The following is a 27,609-nucleotide window of genomic DNA, read 5'->3' on the forward strand; positions in this document are numbered from 1 at the left end:
GGGAGCTCTGGGTGTGGAGGGCATAAACAGGAGAAGGAAATAGATGAAGTAGAGAAATTAGATTTTTCTAAAAGGGGATTTGTGTGTTTTCCGGTAGTCATGAGTCCTTTAGAAAAAAAATGTATTCTCTTTGTTTTGTCCTTTTTAGTGGCAGGGCAGTTGAAACCTTTGGATCAAGAGAAACTCAACAGAATATTTAATTCCATTCTTCCACTTTTGCCTGGATAAATCAGATCAGAAAAAAAAAAAAATTAGCTGCCCTTGTCTTTCCTTCTAGAAAAGAGCTTCCATAATCGTCCTTCATTATGAGACCTACAGCTCACAACTCATCTCAGTTGATTGCAGAGTAGATGGTTGTATTTAATTTACATAATCAAAATTTTTTTTCCTAGAAGGAAAATCCCTGAAAAATGTTAGCTGGTTCAAAATAAAACTTGAAAAAGAAGAAGAAAGAAGAAGTGTGAGTTGGGCTTAGGTTTAGGAGGGCAGCAAAAAACTCCACATGATAAAGGAAAATTCACATGATTTTTTATGCTTTTTCCCTGGCTTTGTAGCCAAGCATCTTGGCAGTCTCTATACATTTTTCTGCTCTGCCCCATTAGGGGCTCCATCGCATGTTTGTAGGTGGTATGGAGGGATTGTCAGTTGGACAATAATAGCAAATATTTATTAAGCTACTGACAGGTGTCAGGTGCTACTACACCAAGAACTTTCCATGTGTTACTCTCATAACAATGCTTTGGGGCTGGTACTGCTGTTATTCCCATTTAACAGATGGGGACACTGAGGCCCAGAGAAAGCACACAGATAGTAATGGTAGGGCTGGGATTTGAAGCCTGCTGCCCAAAGCTGCCTTCGTATACCTGTGTCCTTGTGCCCAGAGCTGTCATCTGCTGTCCCAAGGCTTAGATATTTGGGGCCTCTCTGATTTCCTTAGATGTACTTGACAAGTCTTTTCCTTTTCTCTTTCTTCCTTTTCTTTGCCTCTTCCTGCCACGTGGTCACCTCCGGATGCCGACAGGGCAGTCAAGGAGGGAGAGAGATCTTTCTGTGTCTTTAAATGCAAGCTGGAGGCCTGCCTCTCAGTCAGTTGTCTCTTTCTGCCTCCCTGTCATCCACCTCCGCCCCTGTCCCGCACAGCCCCCCTCGCCATCCTCTTCAAATTCCCTGCCATTCCCCCATCACCTCACTCTCCGTCTGGAATCCGAAGATGTGAGGGCTAGTAATAGAGAGTCAGCGGAAGTAATTGATTCCTCACACAGAGAGAATTCTCCTGCCTTTAGTGTCAGTGGAGCTGCACCGGAGTCGTTGAGGGTGAGCGAGGCCTGTAAACAGCCCAGGGCTGAGCTGTCAGGCTGAAGCCAGACACACCGGGGGGTGAGCAAGAGGGAAGACGGTGGAACAAATAATTGTTTTGCTGGAAAGGAAAGGAGTAAATAATATTTCAGCCCAGGAACTGGCAGTTTGAAAGAGATGGTTGGGACCTAGAAGCAGAAGGAATCCGTGCCGCGGGTTTTTACGGGAGGGTTTTTCTTGGTCTCAAGGTAGGAGGTTTCATCCCGCCCCATACCCCCTCCGCCCATTATCATCATTATTATCATTAAAATAATTACCGTAACAATTACAGTTGATGAGACCTCGGGTTTATAGAGCACCTTTCATCTAAATGTTCAAAGTGATTTATCCCTGCGTCATCCCTTTGAGGGCAGTAGGAGGGTAAGAAAGTATCATTATTTTTTTGGTCTTATCTGCTGGGAAACTGAGGTCCAAGCAGATACAGGATTTAGTCCCAGCCTCCGGGCAGGCTGCTGGGTTAAATGTCGGGGTACCGACTCCTCTTCTGGTGGGGGGGGGTCGGTCTCTACTGCCCTACTGCCCACAAGGGCTCTTCTCCCTGTGGGGCCCCCAGAGCTCTTCCCTGGCGCTGATGGTCCCTCCCCACGCTGTGAGGACCCTGCCGGCCACCACCGCAAGGAGGTGGCCTTGGCGCCAGCCAGCAGCTCTGCACGCAGAGCAAACAGCCTGCTCTGGCTGTGGGATAAATAAAAGTCCTTTAGGGTCTGACTCACACCGTTCCCATCCCGTGAGGAGACTTCCTGCAATCTGGTTCCCTTTCTTGCAGGAGCTGGTGTCCTTTCTAGGCATCTTTCCTTCTGGTCTGACTGAGCCTTCAGCCAAGAGCATCCAAGATTCTGAACCTCCACAGCTTCTACTCCCCCCCCCACCCCACAAACGGCAGCTGGTTCTTTTGGAACAGAGGGGCGTTTCCATGATGGGGAGAGGCGAGTGCTTTCACGTGTCCTGCGTGGACAGGCCTGCTTTTGCTCTGACAGCCCCGGGGCCTTCAGAACGCAGCCAGCGGCCGTTTGAGAGGTGGAAGTCGTCCCAGCTGACTGGCCCGCGAGCGCTGGCCTCAGAGTCTCCACCCTGGCGTGGCAGCAGCCCCTTCCTGCTTGGACGTTAGTGCAGGCCCATCATTTCCACACCACCGTGCTTTTTGCACAGTAGTGACAAGTTTGCCCCTGGAGCCGGGGAGAACCTCTGAGCTCTGTAACCTGAAGCTCAGGGTGAATGAAACGCAAGGACAGGGCCCGTCACACCTGCCACCTACTCCCCAAGCTGTCCCCTGCTTGCATTTCCGCATGGCACGTTTTTCAGACAAGTTTTGTATTTTCCGACTTCTGTTATGGAGGCTGGATGCCAACAAAGGGGGATAGAAAAACGACTGGGAGCCTTGATCCCAGGAAAACACATAAAGGACTTTTTCGATGCTGTGATTGATTCCCTAGTGCCCAGCACACCTCGTTCCCAGCAGGCTCCCATTTTTCGGACAGATGGAGAGGTTATGATTCACTCTCACAATTAGACCCTCTGGGAGCCAGGGTTGGTGAGCACCCGTCCCAGAGGGAACCGTTCACCTGGCCAAGTTCAGGGACGCTGCCGGCACACCAGGCCGAGGAATGGTGTACTCTGATTTCCCCTCAGTGGCTTCCAGTCACCTTCTGCCCTTACCCGTCAGCCCTGAGAGGCACAGAGGCATGGTCCCTGTAGCCATTTATGAGACGAGGCAAACTGAGGCATGTTCGATTGACCCAGGCCAGCTTAGAACAATTCAGCAAGTCTCTGGCCCTGCTGCAGTTCACCTTCCCATCTGAGCACCAGCCTAGTGGTGAATGGACACAAATTGTGGGCTACTCTTATCTGCTTTCTACCCTGATATTGTTACAAAATGCTAGCATGGGGTCCTTTGAGCTGACTGCAGAGGGTGAGGATTTTATAGACGCATAGAGCAGACAGAAAGAAACACTCAACAGTCCTGCTGAAAACAGCCTGCCCAAAAGCCTTAAACTTCACATTAGCACCGGTTGCTTCGAAAATCCTTCCTTGCATAAGCAAATACGTTCCATCCAAGCCTGTCTGCAGGAGCAGAGCAGATCTGTGGCCACAGGACCTGAGGAATGTGCTCGCTGGGGAGCCGGTCAGTGGAGGGAGTGGTGTTTGGCCAGAGGGTCAGGGAGAAGTGACGCAGGCCTTGTTGTGTGCCCTTGATTCTCTGAAAGTTCATCTACAGTGAGACTTATCAGACACGGTGTCTGGAGCGGCCTCCTTCCTCACGTTGCGAGGCGTTCTTGGCAGCCTGCTCCGCCAGGAACAATGAGACCGGCGGGCCCTCTCCATCATCCCAGGGCTTCTGCGGAAAAACGACCAGCAATTATAAATAGATGTTGTTTGTAGTTTCCATTTTCTTGCCTTCAAGGTTTTTTGGAATAACTCCTTCAGTTTGTTTTGGGTTGTTCTCTTTGCATACTTCCTTTGCTGGGTGGTCAGATTTCCTCCCTTCTAAAGAGCCCTGGTGACCCTGGCTGTGAGGGGATTGCTAATAAGCTCAAAATATCAGAGATTCGGGATGGGAAGAAATAAAGGAAGAAAATGAAAGTGCCAACAGCCGCTATTAAAAAGGCACTCGGCACCACGCAAATACACAAACCGAAGCAGTGTGTGAGTCCTTGGAGTTAGAGAGCAAATAATGGTAATAAGTTAGGTAAGACATAATAATGATATGGAGTTAGACAACAACAACAAATAACGATAGCAGCAGCAGCAATAACAAGTAACGTTTATTTATTGAGCATTTACTATGTGCCTGGCCCTGTGCTGAGCTGTTGACGTGCATTAACTCACCAAATCTAGGGAGGTTGAGTGCCTAGCTCTTCAAGACCCAGCAAATGGGAGTGGGAGTGGAGGTGGTTTTGAACCCAGCCTGGCTGGCTGGTCCCATAGCCTGGGTTCAGAAACATGAGACTGAAACGAATTCTCGAAAACTCAAGTGATGAAGCACTGTTGATGGGTTTGTACAGGAGGAGGATTTTTCGAAACCACCCTCTATAGCACTGAGGTTGGGGAACATTGAGACGGTCTCTAAATTTATTACTTTTCATTTCATCTTCACCTGTTCAGTTTCCAAAGCATCGTGTGTATGTAACTCTTCTCTCCCCCAAGTCTGCCATCCTATTTTGTAGAACCCAGGTAATAATCAAAATGGCCAGTGCCTCGCAGACACTTTCTAAGGCATCCAGTGCTGTGCTGGGCCTGTATATACCTTCACGAACCTTTCAACAATCCCACAAGGTGGGGCATATTATTATTTCCATTTTATAGATGAAGAAACTGAGGCTCAGAGAAGATAAATGCCTTGCCTGAAATCATACCACTAGCACGTGCCAGGAACCAGCTGGGTCTGTCCACAAAACCCATGCACTGCATTTCCCAGAGTACACACCCCGCTGTAGACAGATACGTTTCTGTGCAATTAAAAAAATTGTTTTTTGGTCCCAGACCCCTTCCCTAGGAAAATGTGCATATACACAAACACAAAATTTCTGTGTAGCTACCAAACGTAAAATAGATAGCTAGTGGGAAGCAGCCACGTAGCACAGGGAGATCAGCTCGGTGGTTTGTGACCACCTAGAGGGGTGGGATAGGGAGGGTGGGAGAGAGGGAGACACAAGAGGGAAGAGATATGGGAACATATGTATATGTATAACTGATTCACTTTGTGAAACTAACACACCATTGTAAAGCAATTATACTCCAATAAAGATGTTAAAAAACAAAAAAATTTCTGTGTAGGATTGTAGGGGTTCCCCAACCTACTGAGACTCATCTGTGGACCCTACTGGAAATCCATGGGCTGAAAAATATGTGCTCTAGATGATACTATAAGAGCGTATAAATACACAGGATACTGTTTTCTCACCCAATGGACCATATGTTCACATATGGGTATATATGTGCTTATAAGAATACTTCAGTTACAAAAATTTATATGTTATCCCATCTGAACACTTACAAGCTGGATTTCTACTGGATGAGTCTTGAAACTGTGAATTCTAAATCTATTCACTGCATCTATGGGTGATTTGTCTATTAAATTTGGCAAGTCCTACAGGCTTTGTTTAAACAAAACAGCTAGATAAAAAGAGTGAGATTCTGTTAAGTCTCTAACTGAGACGGAGAGGTGTCTTTGCACCTGGCACCTTCTAATGTTACAGTGTTCTGGCAATCTGGCATTCCCACTGCTCTCCAATCTTCATGCAACAACGAGGCCAGAGGACAGAGGCGAGGTCAGTGTGCCCTGGAGTGAAACCGCCTGGGCAAAGCCTGCCTCTGACCTTTCCTTGTCATGTGACTTTGGGCAGGTCACTTAATCTCCCTGAGCTTCAGCCTCTACATCTGCAAATGGATGGTAATCGTATCAGGGCCTGGTGTGTATTAAGTGAGGGTTAAATGAAATAGTGTCTACATGGAGCGAGGATGTAGCCCACTGTGAATGCTCAGTAAATGGGAGCTCTTCTCATTGATATACCAGCTTCTTACAAAAGTGGTACCAGTGAAAGGGAGAAATTCAAGGAAATAAAATTGGCTTCTTAAAAAACCCGACCTGACAGCTAGCTGATTTCTCCATAAAAGCTGGACGTCCCTACTAAGCTGGAGACCAGGCGACCTGGCTTTGGGCCTGAATTGACCTCATGGAGACCTACCTCACAGCCTCTTAGGATCCCAGGCAGCTTCTTTGTTCAGAAAGTTGTGCATGACTGTGTTGTTTTTTCCTCCTGTTGGCCCTGCAGGTTTTAATGTAAGGATTAATGAGACAGTGTTTGTAGATGTCTTTGAGCTTCCTGTAAGAAAGGCACTCCAGGAGGTGGTAAATTCTCTGGCCTGGATAATCTACTCATGAAATATGAAACTTTGAAAGTGTGAGAAAAATCTCAAATCACTTTGACAGCATTTTAATTATAGTTGATTTGTTTGCCACTAATAGAGAAAATGCTGTCAGCATGATTTGAGATATTTCTTCCACTCAAAATGTTATATTTCATGTTTTCAAGTCACAAGGCAACATTTTGGTTTCCAGATACAGCCAGAATAGCTCAGTGAGTGTGTTGGTGCACAAATGCAGAGTGTAAAACGGACCGAACCCCTCAGAAAGCAGAGTTCATTCTTCTTAACATGTAACGTCAACCTCAGGTCCCTCAATCATTTATTCACTCAACAAAAAGTTAGTGAGCCCTCCTATGTGCTGGGCACCGTGCAAGTATTATAAATTCATCTGTGAAAAGGTGAGGTTCTTACCCTCATGGTGCTTATTGTCTAGTGGAGGACACAGATTCTGAACAAAGAAAGTATATTGACAAAACCTTACAGATTATGGTAACAGCCAGAAAGGCAATGAGAGGGTGGTGAGGTAGAAAATAAGGGCATGCCAGCTGAAATGGGGTGACCAGGGCAGCCTTTTCAGAGGAGGTGACATTTGCACTCAGAAGAATGAGAAGGTACCAGACAGAGCAAAAGCTAACAAAGAGTATTGCAGGCAGAGGGAAGAGCAAGTGCAAAGGCCCAGGGGCTGGAAAGAACTTGCCATGTCCAAAACGCGATGGCTTAAACATTCATGATGCAAGTAGCATGAGAGGAGGCATTGCCTGGTTGGCAAAGTTTATGGCTTCAGAACTTGGGTGCAGAGGTGCTTAGATGTGTAGACAAATCCCATAGAATGGGCACAGCATTCTTCCTTGGAGCAGCTAAGTACTCTGCCTACGATATAGAAATCCCCTCACAAGCAGTTCTATGTGACATCCATAAAGGTAGACTCTGGATGGGGCTAGACATTATCCAGCCCTGGGAGAAGGGGCCTCCACGTGGTAAATCTTCCAGCACAGGCTCGGTTGGCTGACCCAGCCTTTGGTGGCCTGCTGGGCAGCGTCAAGTGTGGATAGAGTTATGGAAAGTAGAAAGCTTCTTTTCATGCCTGCCTAGTGATGAGAAGAAGAGATGAGATTGCCGCTTTCTCATATCTCTCCTGTGGACTCTTATAATTAATTCCACCATCAAGATTCCCACGCCCAAAATGTGGGTTTGGGGAGAGAAATTAAGACTTTGAAGTCAAGAAAGAAAGTACAGAAAGCATTCTCTAGACAAATCTCAACATACAGATGTCGGAATCTGTGAAGAGAAAAGTAAAAAGGCACTCGGGGAACCATTTTAGAGAGAAAAAAAGAACTGGAGTAGAGATGGCTACTTCAGCTTAGGAAAGTAAATAAATAAAATAAGAAAAGGTAGTGTTAAAGCTTTGAAAGGAATTTTTTCATCTGAGGGAGATTAGGAATAATGAAATGCAAACACAATAGTTAATATGTGTGTGAGCGGGTTTCTGTTTCCTTCCAGAGAATGAATAAGAGGAATGGCTTTTCAGGTTATCCTACTTGACTCTCGTTGGGGTGAGCTCTGAGTTTGCAGCCCAGATTCCTTTACCAAACAAATGCTGGTGATTAGATGCTAGATGCAAAGTCAGATCTATTCCAAGGCCACAAAGTTCCTAAGTCTCCGCTAGGTCTTCACAAATGAACCTGACAACACTGAAATTTCGAAGGAGATTTACTCCAGCTGTAGCAAATCCCTGATAAGAAAAAATTTCCCCAAATGAGTCAGTCACACAGGAGGTAAATGAGACATTCTGTGTGGAGTCAGCATGTCATTTGGAGTATGCCCTTTATACAAAAACCCCAGCCAGAAGGCCTGGTGGTTAGCTGGGGCTTGTCCACAGGGCAGAACCCCGACACTGAAGGGAAGGGGGATGTTAGCTGCCAAACTGTGACTCTGGGTCGCTTTCCCCTCAAGCAAACTGGATAGGAAAATAAGTAAGGACTGATTATTTACTTCACAAAAGGACTCACCAGAGGGGTCCTTTAAATAACAAGCTCAGAGCTTCCCTGGTGGCACAGTGGTTGAGAGTCTGTCTGCCAATGCAGGGGACGCGGGTTCGGGCCCTGGTCTGGAAAGATCCCACATGCCGCGGAGCAACTAGGCCCGTGAGCCACAATTACTGAGCCTGCGCGTCTGGAGCCTGTGCTCCGCAACAGGAGAGGCCGCGGTAGTGAGAGGCCCGCGCACTGCGATGAAGAGTGGCCCCCGCTTGCCACAACTAGAGAAAGCCCTCGCACAGAAACGAAGACCCAACACAGCCATAAATAAATAAATAAATAAATAAAAATTTATAACAAGCTCAGAGAGAAACTGGATGATATGATTGATTTATATGAACCTTTTTCAAAAATGCCTCTCTTCACTATATATGTGTACGTATATATGTAAGGATGTATTTGCAACTGGCCGCATTACCCAAAAGGATTTGGGTGGCATATCCGTTGAGTAAATTGAGGCAAGTTCATAACTATGACATGTGCTGGGTAGCCTTGCTTCGTCACTGATTCTGTTAATCCCCTAAATTACTCCACGGATATTTAGGCAACCAGATAAAACCCTCCCCTTCTGATGAACAAGCCAGTGGGATGTCAGGGCCTTTTTTTGGTCCTTCCTATAGAAATTGGCAACACAAACACTGGAGCTATCTGGTAGTCTTTAAAAAAATTTTTTTTAAGTATTCACTGAGTGTGGGCCATGTCCCTGGTATTATTCTAGGTGCTCCAACAAGCTATGTCTTATTTAGTCCTTACGGTGATTCTGTGAGATGGATGATGATTGTCATGATGACGATGGTATTTTTTATCTGCAAAATTTTGAGAGCTGGATTATTTTTCTCAGCTCTTCTACTTTGGAAAAAATCCTTTATGGAAGTATCGTTATTTTATATATTTTAAAGAAATGCAGGCTCACTGTAAACAATTCAGATAATAGAAGAAAGTAAAAATTACAAATTATCCCACCATCCATATATCTCACCACTGTTAATATTTTAGTCTATATTCTTTTTTTTTTTTTTAATTTCTTTCTTTCTTTCTTTTTGGCTGCGTTGGGTCTTCATTGCTGCACGCAGGCTTTCTCTAGTTGCGGCGAGTGGGGGCTACTCTTCCTTGCGGTGCGCGGGCTTCTCATTGCGGTGGCTTCTCTTGTTGTGGAGCACGGGCTCTAGACATGCGGGCTCAGTAGTTGTGGCTCACGGGCTTAGTTGCTCCATGGCATGTGGGATCTTCCCGGACCAGGGCTCGAACCCGTGTTCCCTGCATTGACAGGCGGATTCCAAACCACTGTGCCACCAGGGAAGTCCCTATTTTAGTCTATATTCTTTCAGACTTTTTCTGTATGTATATGCAAGGAAATATATATACTTATATATATTTTAAAGCATACTTTTTGAAAAATCTACTTTTTTTCAACGTAACAATATATCGTGGACATTTTTCCTTAAAAGCAAAAATAAAACAACTAGACCTATAGCACTTTTACTATAGCAGTGGAGTATTCCATTTTATAAATATCCAAAATTCATTTACCCGCCACTGCTGTTGGACGTTTAGACACAATGCTGTTTATAAACAGAGCATCTTTTCACTTTTCACATGCTTTTAAAAATATATACACACAAAGATGCATATACATCTTTGCACAATTGTCTGATTATTTTCCTAGGAAAAAATCCTAGCAGTGGGATTGCTAGGATTAAAGGGTGTGTACATATTAACTCTTTTCACATTTTTGCCAAAATGCCCTCCAAAATGTTTGAACAGATGTACGTTCCCTCTTATACTGCATCTCTACTCACTTGCTCTGTCCCTTAGGGAAAGTCGCTTCTGCACTATGGCTCAGCTGCTTCTCCTCTGAAATGGGTGTGAAAATACAACAAATCCCCGTGAACACTCATGAAGCACGTGCTGGGACATTTTATATACATGATGTGGGTCATTTAAATTTCAGAAAAACCCTAGGAGAAGAATTCTAGTATCCCTATTTTGCTCTTATTTTCCCCATTTCTGAGGCTCAGAAAGGTTGAGTAACTTGCCTGAGGGGACCCAGCTAATAAGTCTGAGCTGGGATCCAAACCCTGTTCTGTCTAATTCAGGGATGGGGGTGGGCTAGGGGGGACACCGGCTCCTCCAGGCGAGCTGGGTAATGTCTGCTCCATGGATATAGGTGCTTCTCCACCGTTGTGCACCCTGGTAAAGAAGGCATCACCATTACTCAGCTGAGAGTGACTGTCCAACAGTGTGGAAATAAGAAGGAGGGGTTTTCCAGAAGGTTTGGGGGAATTTCCTTTGAAAACAAACAAGTGTCTTTTCACTCTTGTTTTGGAAGTGAGGAAGCACATTTTCAAAGTCAGCACCATCTCCCACACTGAAATCACAAGACCTAAACAGATTCCCCCACCCCCGCCTTTCCCAATCTGTGTCCATCTCTCCAGAGCTCCTGGGGGAAAACCCTGCCATCTCCTCTTCTCTGGCCTCTAACCAGCTTCTGCGATTCTCTTGACTGTAGGATTCCAGCCCTCTGGGCTTAAGAATGAACTAACCCTGGTCCACTCCATATACTCCCTTCGAAGGCCTATTTATTTGGAAGTGGCTGAGCCATCTGAAATATGGCTCCCAGGGGCGGTGGTGAGGCCTCAGGCCACTCCAGCTCAAACAAGCCACTTCTGCAGGCCACCGGCTCCCACAGACCCTGTGTATGTGGCACATCCCAGGGAGGGTAGCCTTCCCAGTCCCTCTCTTTACCCCAAAGGAAGAGATTTCGGACATGTTGTTTTAACAGGTTGATGCAAAATAAATAAACAGGGAGAGAGAGGGAGATGGATGGTTTTCAGTAAATAATGGTACAGAGGCCAGCAATTTGAGGGAGCTGGTGGGGAAGAAATGTTCCACGTCAACAGTTGTGACAGGAGGATTCCCTGGGAGCCCAGATCAGGAGCACAGACGCGGACGGTGAGGATTGCCAGACCACACGCCGAAGCTGAAAGTGTGCATCCGTACACAGAAAATGGCGCAGTATGTGTGCCGTCCCGTGAACCTAGCCGAGGATGTCTTTGAGGTGTCTTCCCCAACCCGGGCCAGTTTGATTCTGTTTGAAATAAACTCAGGCCTCAGGGTGGGGAAGGCAGCCCGCTCTGCCTCTTGCTGAGACTAATAGTTATATGCTTAGAGATGCTGGGTCCCCAGGGACTCACCCCCTGCTTTTGGAGAAAGGTGTTTTTTATTTATTTATTTATTTATTTATTTTTGGCTGCGTTGGGTCTTCGTTGCTGCACACGGGCTTTCTCTACTTGCCGCGAGCGGGGCCTACTCTTCGTTGCGGTGCGCAGGCTTCTCATTGCGGTGGCTTCTCTTGTTGTGGAGCACGGGCTCTAGGTGCGCAGGCTCAGTAGTTGTGGCACGTGGGCTCAGTAGTTGTGGCTCGCAGGCCCTAGAGCGCAGGCTCAGTAGTTGTGGCGCACGGGCTTAGTTGCTCCACGGCATGTGGGATCTTCCTGGACCAGGGCTCGAACCTGTGTCCTCTGCATTGGCAGGCGGATTCGTAACCACTGCGCCACCAGGGAAGCCCCTGGAGAAAGGTTTTTATTGCCTTATCTAATGTGGTGCTGACTCCTTTTAAAAACGTGTTGTTGACTAGATAGACACTGCTGATGTGAACTTCACAGAGTCATCTCAGGGAGGTAGGTGGCCCATGGTTGGGGTGTCTTTGTCATTAAACGTTAAAGAGAAGAGCAGATGACCCAGGAGAGAACTGAACTTGGGGAAGAGGCAGGAAAATAAACAAATCTCTCTGAAACAGCCCCCATGTGCCTGACTTGGTGCCTAGCACCTTCCTTACATTTTTTTCATTCCATCTCCATCCCAATCCCCTGAAGTGGATATTTTTATCCTCATCTTACAGATGAAGAAATTGATGCTCAAAGGGGTTAAGTAACATGCAGAGACACAGAGCTAAGAAGAAAAGACTAAGATTCAGAGAGATCATAATGGAAATAAAAATGGTGCTACCGCACGAAGAAAAAAATATTTGAGACATTTGATAGAATGACGCTACTGCTCTCATGTGAGCAAGAGATAAGGCCTTAAAGTCTAGCCATCCGCTGAGGTACTCATTCTGTGTGGCTTTCAGAAAGCAATGCAACTTCCTATATCTATGTTTGCCAGTCTCTACAAGCAAACGTAAGTGCCCTTTGATGAATACGAAACACCTGAATGTCTAGAAGTGGATGGAGGCACCTGAGCTGGAGGGAGAAAATAGTCCTTTTCATCTCCTAAAAGTGATCTTTTCTCATATGTGCCCCTTTGTGCCATCCGTACCTAGGTATGACTTCATTGAGATTCGGGATGGGGACAGCGAATCCGCAGACCTCCTGGGAAAGCACTGTGGGAACATCGCCCCACCCACCATTATCTCCTCGGGCTCGGTCCTCTACATCAAGTTCACCTCCGACTACGCCCGGCAGGGGGCAGGCTTCTCCCTCCGCTATGAGATCTTCAAGACAGGTCAGTGCGGTCATGGGTGGAGAGAATATGGGACTCCGCCCTCTGTGTCTGGCCATGGGGCGCTGTGTGCGGGAACTACGTAATAGTTATGTGCTCATAGATGGAGCCCAGTAGGTTGACACAGGTGGTAAGGGTTCTAATTTTATCCAACCTGAGCAAGTTGATGGAGGGAAGAGAGGTTCAAGGTGAACCTGGAGACAGCCTGAGATGAAAAGCCAGTTTAAGTTACCAGCCAATTTAAGAGGGCGAGCTGCCAGGTTAGTGCTTGGGTGCAGCATGTTGGGCAGATAAACATTGTTTGTGGCAACGAAAGAATAGGAGAACCTGTTACATAGAGAAACACTTTTGGAAAGAATTTGATTTTTGTGTGTTTTTTTTTAAAAATCACAATAATCTTCATGGTAAAAACAAAACTTGGTTAAATGTCCTCCTAATTACTTTATGATTTAACACAGCCTTTCTTTGGAATTACATGGGACGGAAGGACATCGTCTTTTCAGTGTTAGGAGTCTCTAAAAGTCTTACTATGATCCACCACCACCACTACCACCAACAGAGTCACACAGTAGCTTTTACACCCAAATATGGCTCCTAGGACTTCCCCTTGCTGTTCCACTGCATCACGTCTACCCATTGAACCCACACTTCCTAAATGCCGATGAAGCCGACACCCTGAAAAAGATAGCAGAAAGAGAGGAGGAGCGCATTTCCTTCTTATAAGTTGACCACTTGCTTTCCATTAGGTCCCCCTTAGATTACTTTAGATCCTGAGAATATGGGCCAATGCTTAATATCCATAACTGGGTAGAGACAACTTTGATTCACAAGTCGCTGGTTCAGCATCTCCACGGAAGCACTCCAAGCAGCGTGCCCTTCCCTCCCATGTGTGAGCTCATTATCTTGAGGCTACGTGAAGTTTATCCTCCAGTTCTCCCCTCACCCCTGCCCATCCCCCCACCTCAGGGGCTCCCGCTCGTCTACGACTGTGTTTCCCTCTCCAGCAGCCCAAGTTTTACAACTCATGGACAGAGTCTGCTGAAAGGGGAGGCTGTCAGCCTTGTCATCGAGGGGCCCAAGTCCGGCGCCTGTTGAGTTCAGTGTGAGGGGAACTATTCATATATATTTTCTTTTTCACCAAACAATTCTTGAAAGGAAGTGGTAGCTGCTGAAAGCACTTTTTATATCCACTCTGTCTAAATATTTGCCAGATTTGTCTGCCTGAGAACAAGATCGTAGAATCCAATGAAAGGTTGGGGCCGAGGGAGCTGCGTGGAGCCAGAGTGGGAGCCGGGAGTGTCCCAGGGCACGAGTCCCAAGAAGGACCGTCTGCCACGGGTCGTCATGCTCCTGACTACATGAGATCACAGGGACTGACAATCTGTGTGTCCAGTGGCTCGGGCTGGTGTGAGGCTCCCAAATCGCCTCATCCACATTCCCCTGGGTCCTGTGTGAGATTCAGATTAGTCAGCGCCACCGGCACTGATGGACCCCTCATTATGCCATCCTCTGCTGGGGAGCAGTGGGGAGAGAGAAGAGAGGAAGGAAGGAAACGGGGTGTTTGCCCTCTTCTGGTTGGGGAGACAGTGTGTAAACCCACAGCACAGAACAGATGCACAGTATATGTTATTGGATGAATATGTGTAAATTGATATGTAAATTGCAAGGTAAACTATTGTTATAATATGAGGCAGAGTGAATAACTGTGAAGGTATGATTAACATGCTATGGATGTGAAAATGAGGGAGCTACTGTGTGGCTTGCCGGCAGGTTATCTGGGAAGTCTATTAGGTAGCTAGTTCCCCAATGCTAAAGCTGCCAGTCAGCTCCACTGTGCTGACCATGAAAGGAAAACAGCTCCAAGCAAGGGCATCCAGGGAGCTAGCCACCGGAGGTCAGAACAAGGGTGGGGAGGACCATTCCAGCTCATCTCTGTTTCATGTTTCCCAACTTAGTATTTCACAAAGGATAGTGCCACATCCTCCAGAAATCGACACAAACACGTGAATGTTAGCTCTATCCATCATGCAAATTTGAAGAGTCGATATTAAAAGACAAAACACACAGAGGGTATCATAACTCAGCATTGCTCTTTTGAGGACAGGATTTTGAATGAGGCAGCAAGCCTAGAAACAAAGGAGCCAGCCAAGGAAGGTGGCTTGGGCATGGAGAAGTGGGGCAGTCTACTTTAAGGCCTGGGATTGCCTACAGAAGGAAGAAAAAGATTACTGCAGCAGCGGGAGATAACAGACTGGCCAACAACCGCCATTCTTCTGGGGGATGTAAGAAAGAGGTGAGAGCCCAGTGGCCTCGGCGCTGTTCACACGTGCCATCATGCCCATTGGAAAGAGCAACTCTCAGCCTGAAAGTCAACCCTCAGAAAGCACATTTATGTGCAGGGGGCGGGGTGTGCCAAGTTCAAAACTGAGAAGTTTAGGAAGATGAGCATTCTTCCAGGTGCCACGTCCCACACCCAGATCTCCACTGTTGGAGCCCTGAGAGAAAATACACAAAGTTATGTCATCCACAGAACATGAAAGAAACGCATGAACATGCTGAAGAAATCCAAACAAACACAGTTGTGTTTGCTAGTCAGATTCATAAAGAGAGAGAAGGGGAAACTGTAAGCAGATACACAACTGTACAGAGGACTCTGGAAGCCTTCGACAGCACATCGCCCAGACAGGGCTCTGCTGCAGAGTTATACTGACAGAAATAAACTCACAATTCAGTACAGATGGGGGCAAGTGGCTGGAGAGGGAGGTTCACGTCTGCCCTGAATGAAGTGGTTTATGAAAGAGTCTGTGTATGACCAGACGGTCCACATATAAAAGGGTAAACCAAACAACTCGCTGACTTAAGTGATCCCAAATCACCAAATCATAAGCAGAACAGAGAAAGGAATTTTAAAATAATTTAAAAAGTAGCATTGGAAACTGAATCACTGGAAAATGTGGGGGGTTTTGTGTGTTTGTTTCCTGTCTTCTGACCAAAGTTCAAGATCAAGTTTTCTTTCGCGGTGCCCAGTGACATTTTGGAAACTGAAATCTCGGGTTATTCACAGACAGAGAAAACCTGGGGTGCCCCCTACTTCCACTTCCTAAATTGAAGAACTGGATCTACCTTTGTGGTCAGCCTCAACTCATCTTTGGATAAATCCACCATGTTTTCAGTAGCCTTACGTGTGCAGATTCTTCTGCTGCTTGCAGAGTTATCGTACAATTTACAGTGAAAAACCACGGAGTGGGCATTTTTCATACCAGAGTCCTTTGGTATGAAATCATTCACTGCAGCCAAAATCCCCCAGCTTCTATGGACAATTTTAGCATTGCATGAACTTGAGTATTTATTGACTGAGCTATTTTTTTAACCTTTAATCCTTCTTAACACATTGCAGAAAAGCATCTTGGATTAAGTAGATAACTGCAAGACTCAACCCTTGTCCCAGGGATGGTCACCCTTTCCTGAGATCTCTTCTCCACATTTGATATTCAGCTGCCTGCTTTCTGACATTGATCATAGTCCAAACAGCAAGATGGTACAATTATAGATGGATGCACGATTGTAATGGACAGGCTTGATTTTTCTGCATGAAAAGGATAAAACTGTTTTTCTACTTCATTCAAAATAAGCCACAGGATACACCCGTATATAGCCATATGTCAGAGATAGATACACGCTTTTTTTTTCTTTTGGCCTTAAGGACGTCAGATTGAAAAAATCTCTCCAGTCCATTACAGGACCACAGAACCTTGGAAACTGTGGGTACTTTAGAATCTCACATTGTCCAGGCCTCTCTTGGGCTTTCTAAGTGTCCTTTGTGGAAGCGCCTGTCCCCCATGGATGACAGGGACTAAAGAAAGATTCCACTATAAATTCCCCACTCCGGGGGGTGGGGGGGGGTGGTGATTCCCCTTGCCTTGGAAAGGAATGACAATAGGGCAAACGCTAGGAGGGAGTGTCAGGATGCCTTTTCTAGAAGCAACTTGTGAATAGAGTTAATTTCCTCTGGCAAAGTGGCCCGGCAGCCATAAACGCTAACCTTTTCAAAATCCCTCTCAGCCACCTGAAGACCTGCCAGCTGGCTTGGCTTTGCTAAACTGCCTCATCCTGGACCGTCGAGGAGGCTTTCAGAAGCTGGGGTCCTGATGGTAAACAAAACTGGGGGCTCCGTGGTAAACAAACTGGGGGAGAGGTCATCTCATCTCCTGCCTCCAGGCCTGGCTGCCCACTGGGCCACCTGGCCTCAGAATGATGGAACGCAGAGCCTCTGGGATGCAGCATTAGAGAGCCTCCGAAGAACAATTCTGAAAAGATTAGCGAAGAAGAATCCTGAAAAGATTAGCTCTCACCCCAGGTGTCCCGGGTTCCCACCCTGCCAAGGCTCAGTGCTGGCTGGAAGGGCGGAGGTGATGGAAGGGTGAGCAGGGATATTGGAACTTCCTGTCTGACGCTAAAAAAAAGTTTCCATCCCCTCCCCCACTTATTTGCATGGCACCTTTTCCAAGTCAGACATTCGCCGCTTTCCAGAAAGCCATCATCAATAAAGAGACTCGCAGAGGGGCTGCTGCAGGAGCCACGGATAAAGACATCGCTCGGGCTAAAATCAGCATATTGACATCACACAGTTATATTTCAGTGGGATCCCCAGAGGACACTTCCTGCCAGTAAACACCTAGTTTATCTAGTATTTCTGTGTTTTTTCTTCATGCTTAGAGTGCCTATTATTCCCCTCATCCTGCTCCCTTTTTCAATTTTAAAATCAGAACGCAGTGAAATCAATGCTAATTGTGCAGCATTTACATTCATCGCGTTAACTTGCAAAACTTCTGGCTCCATGCAGTTCCCTGGGCCCATGGTCTGGGCTGCAGTGTCCTGGGACCGTCCCAGGCAACCCTGGCAAATGGTGGCTGGGTTACAGCACATGAGGGCCCTTTTAATGTGACTCCACCTTGAGGCATTAGGGGAGACAGTGGCTGTAATCCTTTTACGAGCTCCCTCCCGCTGCGGTCCAAGCCTGCACCAGGATGCGAATGTGTGCAGCATTTAATAAGACGCCTCCGTGAGCCCCAAGAAAGCAGACACAAGAGCTTAGGAGAGAAAAAAGGCCATCCCCACCACAAAAGAACCAGAAGCCTTCCAAATGTCAATGCACTGCCACATTTTTTCCAAACTTGCTGCTGGAGCGGCCTTTAACATCCCCAAACCCTGCTGTGATCCACCGGCTACAAACCTCAATTGTTAATTGTCTGGCCACTACAGAGCCGCTAGTTTTAATATAGTCATGACATGAATGAGACCCGAGCTCCCCTTTGCCCCTCCCCTGAGGCACCTTGGATCTTGGAGGGAGATGGGAGCACCAAGTTGGCTCTGGTACAATAGGGGCCAGTGTTGAGGTCAGCAATAAATAAGGGGTCACATTGTTTTCCCTGCTGGCAATCAGCAAGCCTTCCTTGAGGATTGAAATAACTTACATTTCTGGAGCAAGCAGCTGAGTAATTGAGAAAGAAGACTCTGTTCCTCTTTTCAAGAGAATCCATCTCTCTCTCTCCCTCCCTGTATCTCACACACACTTCTTTCTACACCACCCCCCTCCCAAATCCTCAGTTGCTGTTCTTACTCTAATATGTAGAGCAAGCCTGCTCTACTCCCTAATTTCTCTCCTAAAGATGGTCTTGCTTAAGGGCTTGAAACGTGGATGTGAAAAGTATGTTGCTTCAAAAAAAAAAAAAAGAAAGAAAAAGAAGTATGTTGCTTCAAGGGCCACTCCAGTGGAAACAAAAACTTCATGAGTAGGGAAATTTGGGCCCAAACATTTAAATAACCCATGTGACAGAGGCAACAGAGAAAGGCATCCTCGTCCACTCTCTTAATGCTATGGTTCTCATTTACATACAGGCTCCGAAGATTGTTCAAAGAACTTCACAAGCCCCAACGGGACCATCGAGTCCCCCGGGTTTCCCGAAAAGTACCCACACAACTTGGACTGCACCTTCACCATCCTGGCCAAACCCAAGATGGAGATCATCCTGCAGTTCCTGACCTTTGACCTGGAGCACGACCCTTTGCAGGTGGGAGAGGGAGACTGCAAATACGACTGGCTGGACATCTGGGATGGCATCCCCCATGGTGAGTGATGGCGCCATCACCAGGCACTTCTCAGTAGCTTCCCCTTTGCCTGCTAATTGCTTTAGGAGCAATAAAAAAGAGAGAGAGAACAAAGACTTTAAAGTTCCTCAGGGTTTATCTATGACCCATGATGACTTTCTCTTCTTATCCTTCACCAAGGATGACTTCAGAGACATTGTAGAAAGGCAGTTTTCTCTCTTGGAGATATTTCTTTGCAGAAGGATAGGAGGAGACTGAGTAGATACTTGGATGAGGATGAGAAAACCTATAGGGAATGTTCTTTTCTGCTCCAAGTCATCAGGCTTGCCATAGAGAGTGACTCAGTGACCACCTTCTATGCCCAAATAGGACTCTAGAGCCAGATTGACTAAGTTTGAATCCTGGCTCTGATATTAGCAGCTCCGCAACCTTGGACAAGTTCCTTAACCTCTCTGTGTCTTATCTGTATAAATAAGCTGCTATTATCATCACTATAATTACTGTAATTTTATTATCATTTATATAGTCATAGATGCATAAAAGGTGCATCCCCCAAGGCCAAGAGGAACCTGTACTTCTCAGGTGGAGACCAGCATAAGTCTTGGGTATATTTAGTATCAGCAAGGAAACCGATCTTTCACTGTTGTAGTCGTTTGTAGTCGTTCTAAGTATTTTGCACTGTAAGGAAGACTTGATGGCTAAGCAATTTCATTTCCTGAGAAAAGCATAAGATTTAGTCAGGAAACTTGGGTTGGAGTCCCAGCTCTGCTATTTCCTAGCTGTATGAACAAAGAAAAGTCACGTGCCCTCTCCAAACCTCAATTTCTTCTTCTGTAGAACAGGCATTATAATGATACCTTTCCAGTCCATCTCCCAGGGCTGTGAAAACAGAATGAGGCCAGGTCAGTGAAAATACTTTTTAATGTGCAGGAAAAATATTAGCCAGTGTTCTTAAAACAAATCTCTGGTTGCTCTTTTATGCCAAGGCATCCAAAGTGATGCTCCATTGAATGACTTGCAATTGTGGGAAGGGAGAATGTATGGCCAATGGGGTTTGGCATTTCCATTTCTGTGACCTCTCTTTGTCCTGCATGTCCAGTCGGACCCCTGATTGGCAAGTACTGTGGGACCAAAACACCTTCTGAACTCCGTTCGGCCACTGGGATCCTCTCTCTGACCTTTCACACGGACATGGCAGTGGCCAAGGATGGCTTCTCTGCACGTTACTACCTGGTTCACCAAGAGCCGCTAGAGAGTGAGTTGGCCGGTTGGGAACCTCTGTTCTGTCCCCTCCTCCCATCAGGGCTGTGAGGGTGTGTGGGGAAGAGAGGCTGACCTGCAAGAGAAGGAGATGGGAATTCTCCAGAATTTGCAGTGGCATCTGAGCTCAGGGCATGGGAGCTGTGTCCTCTTGCTAGGCAGAGATTAATGAAAATAGGATAAACGTCAATCTGGCTACTCATTTCTTTAAAGAAAAAGTATGTATGCCATGAATTAGTTATTCCCGTGGAATGTCGCAGGACCATCTCAAGGCTCAGAATGAAAGGGAGGTTAGTTAGGATATTTATATCGAGTCCCTTCCTGTGCTAACATTTTTTGAGTCTGGGGCCATTTTCTTCCCTCTCCAAGCCTCAGTGACCATTGTCAAAAAACTGAGCAATTTTAAACCTCTCTCTATATACATATGTTTTGACATTAAACATCTCTGGCCCTGGCTAGAGTTTCTCTCACTAGGCTGGTACACTGCTTGGACTTTCAGTTCGTTCTTCTAATAAACACAGTTTTTTGAGCTTCTACTATGTGCAAACAGAGAAAGTATAACCCTGACCCCAGCGGTCATGGAACCTGCTGTCTTTGAACCCAGACCATCAGTCTCTTGCCCTGAGCTACATCTTTAAATCAGCTCCTCTTGGACATGTGCTTAAGATGTGCTGCCATTTTCACCAAGAAACCCAAATGATAACTTGAAGGACTAAAGGAACACTTTCAGGATGATTGGAGCTGGGCAAATCCTGCTATGGCTGTAGACAGCTTACCACATGCATACCTGCAGACACGGCAGCCTGGCCGACTGATGGGTTTTGTTCTGGGTTTTGCTTTTGTTTTTTTCTTCAAAGAGCTCATGAAGACTGAGTGACAAGAAAACAGTATTGTGAGTTGCACCTGCAAATGGCCAGTGCGGTCACAGAGCTACAGAGTAGGTTTGATACCTGAAAAAGCTTGCTGGTCCTTATCTGACACATGCACACACAAATATTGACCAGTGTCCGTGGGATCCATAGGAAGGACAGCAATTAAACTGACAGCGCAAGGCCAGGGGAAATGACTTGTGGGTCCATTTGCCCAGACAGGTGGTGCAGGGTAATACAGAGTGACACACTTTTGCTTACAGAGAGGTCTCCCAAAGACAGGTATTTATTGCTTTGTAACGTCTGTCTTCTGTGCCAGAACTCATGAGACAGTTGAGTGAAAGAAAGAAAGAAGCAAAAGTGCCTCCTGGGTGTTTATTAATAAAGCAGGCTTCCCACGATGTATCAGCCCACCCAAGTCTATCACACGTTTACCTGTATTTCAATAATAGTGCGTCTGGAAACTGTGAGCATCCGTAGCCTGTAGCACTAACAGTTCTTGTGCTTTAGATTGTATTTTTAATTTGTATGATGATTCTTATTTATCCACAGCCTGATTTCTTTTAGGTCAAATTTAGTTCCTTTCAGACCCAGAGGGGTTGTCAATGTCCGTGACTTGGCATAGTTGTTTTTAAAATGTGAGTGTATAATTAGGTCTTTAAGATGAGGGAGTGCCGGCAAGGACTCATCCCTAGAAGGGAGCAGCGTTCTGGGGGTCCCAGGGGTTTAAGGTGGAGAGACCTAACTCTGCCCTTGACCATTTCCATCCCCCAGACTTTCAGTGCAATGTCCCTCTGGGAATGGAGTCTGGCCGGATTGCTAATGAACAGATCAGTGCCTCATCTACCTACTCTGATGGGAGGTGGACACCTCACCAAAGCCGGCTCCATGGCGATGACAATGGCTGGACACCCAACTTGGATTCCAGCAAGGAGTATCTCCAGGTACTGACTCAGATACCAGAGGGTGTGCAGAGTGTGTGTGCATTGGTGGGCAAGGGGGCTGGCTCCTTCGCTAGAGTGGACAAAGAACACAAAGAAAATAAACACAACATACTTGAGAACTTCTTTCATCCATCCATCCATCCATCCATCCATCCATCCATCCAAAGAAACCCATATTCCAGGCACAAATAGACTATACCAGGCACTGTGCTAAGTGCTGGGATAAGATGACAAGTAAGATGGACACTGCCTCTGCCCTTGTGAAGATTACCAGGCCTTGGAGAAGTTGCTTGGCTGGGAAGCTCTTTGCCCTTTCACTATACTTATCCAAGGAACTTCCATAAACAGTTACAGAGCGTCCTCATTCTTAGCATAGGGAGGCATCAGAGACTTAGGGGGCATTTTTCCTAAGGGCAGGCATGAGAAGCATGGCAGCTTCTCATGATCTTTGCTGTTCGGAGGGAGCCCTCCCAGGAAGGTTTTGCCTACAGCTATCAGGAGAACACATGGGAAAATGTCACTACCAGGAGGGAAACTCCAGTTGCTCGGATGCCCTGCAGCATCTTTTCGGACTATTGTTTGCTTTCCTTCTTTCAAGACTTGCAGCTCCTGTTGAGTAATCCTCCCTTGCACTACACACTGGTCCAGCTCTCATCCCCAGGGAAGAGCAAGCTGCTAGTTCCATGCTAGAGCAATGACTGCTTTCATGACACACGGCAGACAGCCTCGTGACCCACTAGGACAGGCTTGTCCTAGCTCTGATGCGACACGGCAACCTCTACTCTGAGAAGGATGTCGCAGAGCAGACAACAGGAAAGGGAGAAGGACCACTTAGAAACTTCCAGGGGGTCCACAGAGGTTCTAACGCCCAACCCTAAGGCCATCTGTCACTCTCTCTCCTCTGCTTCTCCAATAATGCTTCTCATCTTGCAGAGCTTCCAGAAAGTTCTCCATTCTAGCCAGCATTCTGTTGATTGTAGTCCTCATTTTGGGTCCTAATCATATACTTTCTCTTATTGCTCTCCACCTGTTTATCATGCACATATACAGCACTGTGTACTCCTTTTGAACGCTTAATGATGCTGAGCACATACCAAGTAGCCAATAAATGCTTACTGAATCAAATTTTACCGGTGTCTGCTGGCTAAATTTTGATCACGCAGAGATTGCCACTAAGAAGCACTGTGGTCAGCAAAGGAATAACAGCCAGCAATTTCCAAATGTGCTTGGTGTTGTGGGAGGGGAAGTGCCTCAAAATGTTGGCCCTCCTCCTCATCGGGCAAAAGGTCAGGACTCGGTGCATAAGCTTAATTGCTTGGGCAGACTCTGCATGCCCTCTGACCCCTTGGTGACCTGGGCCACTAAATACACAATGGAGTGAGGAACTGAGGGGAGGGGAAACAGCTCCGAGCTGAGACTTTGGCAACTAGGGCATCGAAAGTGAATTGGCTTGAATTGGACTGGATCAGAGCAGAGTGGATTGGATTGGATTTAGCCATTGTTCCCTTAAACCAGCATCCACTTTCACTATCCAAGGCAGGTCGTGGTTTAGTAAGAAGGGGTCATAGTTCTAGATGTTCAGTGATTCGTTTAAGATAAACATAAGCCTGTCTGTTCAGATTTGCAAAAAAAAAGAGAAAAGAAGAAAAAAAATCAAGTTCCAATTTCAAAGGTGTCCAATGCAGTTCGAATATGTTGAGTTCAACTGTCCAGGGGACGCAAATGGATACAGATCACCAATACCTGTGAGCGAATCACAGACACGGGTTGTGAGCTAAGGATTACAATTGTGTCCTTTGAAGAAAAAGCCAGATGCAGCCCTGTGTCAAGAGAGTCAAGGCCCCCTTCCTTCTCCGCCTGTCTTCCTCAGGTGGACCTACGTTTTCTAACCGTGCTCACGGCCATCGCCACGCAGGGAGCGATTTCCAGGGAAACCCAGAATGGCTACTATGTCAAATCCTACAAGCTGGAAGTGAGCACTAATGGTGAAGACTGGATGGTGTACCGGCACGGCAAGAACCACAAGGTAAACCCATTTCCCCACCGCAGGGGCACGCCGGGGTGGGGCAGGAGGGCTGGCACAAGAAGGGCTGCAGAGCCACCCCACGCGGACAAGGAGGCCTTGTTCCCTGAGGCTCCAATAATTGATGGAGGCACCGGAGACGCTGGCCCTGAGAATATTCTTTCTTACGCTAAAGTGATTGGAAAACACCGTTGTCTCTCCGACAGCCTTGCTGCTGTCACATCTTGCACAGCAGAGAGAGAAAGAGAGCTTGCAGGGTGCTCTCTGACTGCAAATGAAGGAGAAAGTGTGTTCCCTGTCTGAGTCTCCCCGTACAGGATTCATTGAGCATTTATGGCCTGAGTCCCTTCCACGTGCTGGGTTAAGAATCACAAAACGCCATGAAACTGCCGTTCGGGAGTTACCGAGGTCTAGGAGTGAAAGGGCACAGATCCTGAGAGGGAATCACAATGTCCCGAAGAAGAAAGAGGACAATAAATAATGAGGAGAAATTTGGTGTGTTGGGGATGGGATCTGAACTGGCATTCGTGTGGCAGCGAGGCGCTGAGTTCGCTCGGCTTGTGCCTTCAGTGTCTGGGGCCCTCGGAGGTGTGTCCGCATGGGTGATGTGGGGCTTTTGTTGTACATGTGGATGAATGTCTGGCACTCCACTTTCCTAAGACACGTGGCGCTCTGGCAGTGAAAAGGCCCGCAGCTGGCGCCCGCGAGGTACATACTGGGTGTGAGGTAGACTCAGCGTATGGGGGCTTATTGGAAACGGCCGGTGGTCTCACGTGGGCAGGGCGAGAACTCCGTTCGTTGTGGGTTGGCTCTCGGGTCCCAAAGGAGAGCGCTCATCCTTCCCAGTGGAATCAGGAACTGAGGGAAAGGGTCTCTCCTCTTTCTGCCACAGTCCCAGCAGCCCCCTGGTCGGTCAGGTGTGAATTATCAAAAGGCGACACAGGTGGTCCAACCTGGAGAAGCCAAAGGTCTTTTCCAAACAGGGCCCCCTTGGCTCCTGTCACTGCCCCAAGGCAGCTTGCTGTTGCTGGTGCAACTGGAAACCTTGGACCCAGAAAATCCTAAACTATAACGTTGGCACTGTTTCACTCGGGAAATGTGAGTTTTTAAAGGAGTGGATTTTTAAAAATTAAGATCGCCATAGTAACATGGCACCATTCATCTGAAATCATGGCTTCTAGATATTACCAGGTGTCTCTCTCTCTCTCTCTCTCTCACACACACACACACACACCCACACACACCCACACCCCCCCCCCCCCATTTCACAGATAAAGTGAGAGTCTTAGCAATTGAAAGACTTCCCCATCTTGACGAGTTGAGCCAGGTCTGGTTTCTCATTGCCTGCCTTTGTTTCAGGAAGAGTTACCAAATGTCACTTGGACATGGCAAGCCAGAGTCTGGCATGGGTTGCTGGGAGCACCCTGGACTGAGTCCTCATCCCAGCCTGCTCTTTTTCATACCCTTTCTCTCCAGCCTCCCTTTTCAGTAAGAAACTGGTAGAACCCAGAAGGTCAGCCAGGCAGGTGAGGGCCAGCAGCTGGGTCGGGGTGGGTACAGGGGAGGGGGAAGAGATTCCCCCAACCTTCTCCCTGTCTAGACTCAATGACTAAGCGGCACTGGCCAGAGGGATACTGTAGCATAAGCCAATTTTAAAAACGTGCAGATGGACCGGGATGCTATTTAAAACACCATTTGTAGGAAATCTGCTTTTGGAAATACCTTAGCACTGCACATTTTGATAGAATGCTGTCCTCCCTGGCTTTGTCCCTGGTATTCGTTCTGCAGGGAAGATATTCCTGAGGATGGAATTTAGCTTTCTGGGCTCCTTTAGAACCATTCTTCTCAACTTCTTCATATCAGATACATCCTCCTCTCTTTTTTCTCTCTCTCTCTCTCTCTCTTTTGCCTCCTCTTCTCACCCGTGGCTAAATTTCTTTCCCTAGGAGCCAAGGGGTAATTTCATTTTTGTTTTGTTGTTGTTGTTGTTGTTTGGCTTTTTAGCGAATCAGTCCTGCCCACATAAAGGACGCTGGGGCACAGGAAAAGCCCTTTCTGTCCCCATTAGAAATTCATTCTCTTGGTCCCTAGAAGGAAGCAGGAGAATGGAAAGCCTGACAATTAAGCATCGCCCCCTCCCCATGCTCCCTCGTCGCCCCTCGGGTGTGGCAGGCGAGCTAGGAGACCTGCCAGATTCTCGCCTCCGGGGGTGATCTCTGCTGCTCCTTCATTAGCAGATCTACGCCCGGCCGACTGTATTTCATGTGCAGATTCCGCACCATTCATGGTGCGTCAGCGCGGCGCTCTGGCTGTTCGGGTTGAAATAGTTGAGTGAACCGTGCCAAATAGATTTGTCAAGTCTGCTGCAGTTTGATTCGATGCCATGAACGGGAGGCGGGGTGAGGAGGGGACTTGGGGGCAGTGCGGGGAGAGGCTTCGTCTACGCCCCCGGGCGCTACCGCTGAGCTTCTCTTTGTAGCTGCGGGACGGTGGGCGCTGTGCTCATGGTGCTAAGTGGTGGGCTTGAAAGCAGAATTCAGCCAGCAGGACCTGTGAGCAAAGCCCCGCATAGGTGGAGGCAACAGGCTGCCCTACTCCGTGGGGCAGGGGGAGGGTTTGCGGACACGAACCAGGGCACAGGGTGTGAGGAGGGGATGGTGATATTTGGGGCAGAAATGTGGGAACTTGATTCCAATCCCCTGGTCACTGTCAACACCAGTGCAGTATACCAAAGACCAGGGAATTGGGGAAGTCAGCGAAAAACAAGATTCATGACCACTCAGGGTAGTGGAGGATGGCTGTGATAGTCCCTTGCAAAACAGTATTTACAGTTTGGACCCAGACTGGTCTGAGGCAAGGCCTGAACCTATGGGGGAAAGACTTCCTCGTGGCCGGGAAGCAAGGACGACCGAGGAACTCTTCTGCAGTCTCCCACAGCCTGTGAGCAGCCTCTTCTTAGTCTCTTTCCATCCAACAGGTAACGGTGAGGCTGCCGATGAGAAAGGCATTACACTGTGGCCGGGAGTGTTGCAAATGTCCTCCTGGCAAAACACAGCCCAGTTACGCAGCCCACGTGTACAGCACATCCCCAAATCCTCGTCCAGCTCCACGTGCCATAAAAAACGGAACCTATGATTTTCCTTTGGGGGGACCCTCCTGACGCGTATTTATGGAGTAACCACAAGGCAGAGAGCTCTTCTGCCTGTCAGAGCCCACATCCAGTCCGTGTTCTCCCTTAGATTACACCAACTGCTTCACATAGATTTCTTCAGAAACCACAAGCATAAAACTACTGCTTTGGTTTCACCAGCTGTATTAATAACACCCCAAACAACATAGACAGAGTGTTGTAAATACAATAGTAGAAGGTTCGTGTGTGTGTCTATAATTATAGGCACAATTATGAACACACGAACCAAGGGAGGGGCGTGGAGAAAGATGAGAGGAGCTGGAAGGCACGAGGCCTTGGCCAAGATCCTGCTCACCTCTGAGATGCTGCTTCCGTGAGTCTGCACTGGAGGCAGTGAGGCTGAGGCTGGTGTCAGGGCAGGAGGATAGAGGCCATGCCCTTATATGTCTAAGCAAAAGCCCTTGATTTCAGTTCTCCTTTATTCAGTAAACATGGGCATCTTTCTTGCTGACACTGC

At 47.2% G+C, this 27,609-nt stretch overlaps 1 protein-coding gene across 4 annotated transcripts in view; it reads left to right on the forward strand.

Moving 5' to 3' along the window:
• NRP2 (neuropilin 2) overlaps positions 1-27,609 on the forward strand; it is a 114,660-nt gene that overhangs the window by 22,306 nt on the left and 64,745 nt on the right. For all 4 annotated transcript variants that reach the window (XM_061186715.1, XM_061186724.1, XM_061186708.1 and 1 more), the window contains exons 3-7: positions 12,580-12,761; positions 18,657-18,887; positions 19,966-20,121; positions 21,770-21,939; positions 23,810-23,965. In XM_061186715.1, coding sequence (XP_061042698.1) covers positions 12,580-12,761; positions 18,657-18,887; positions 19,966-20,121; positions 21,770-21,939; positions 23,810-23,965 — 895 coding nt within the window. The remainder of the gene's footprint in view (positions 1-12,579; positions 12,762-18,656; positions 18,888-19,965; positions 20,122-21,769; positions 21,940-23,809; positions 23,966-27,609) is intronic.

Source organism: Eubalaena glacialis, chromosome 1, assembly GCF_028564815.1.
Source record: "Eubalaena glacialis isolate mEubGla1 chromosome 1, mEubGla1.1.hap2.+ XY, whole genome shotgun sequence".
NCBI classification, from domain to species: domain Eukaryota; kingdom Metazoa; phylum Chordata; class Mammalia; order Artiodactyla; family Balaenidae; genus Eubalaena; species Eubalaena glacialis.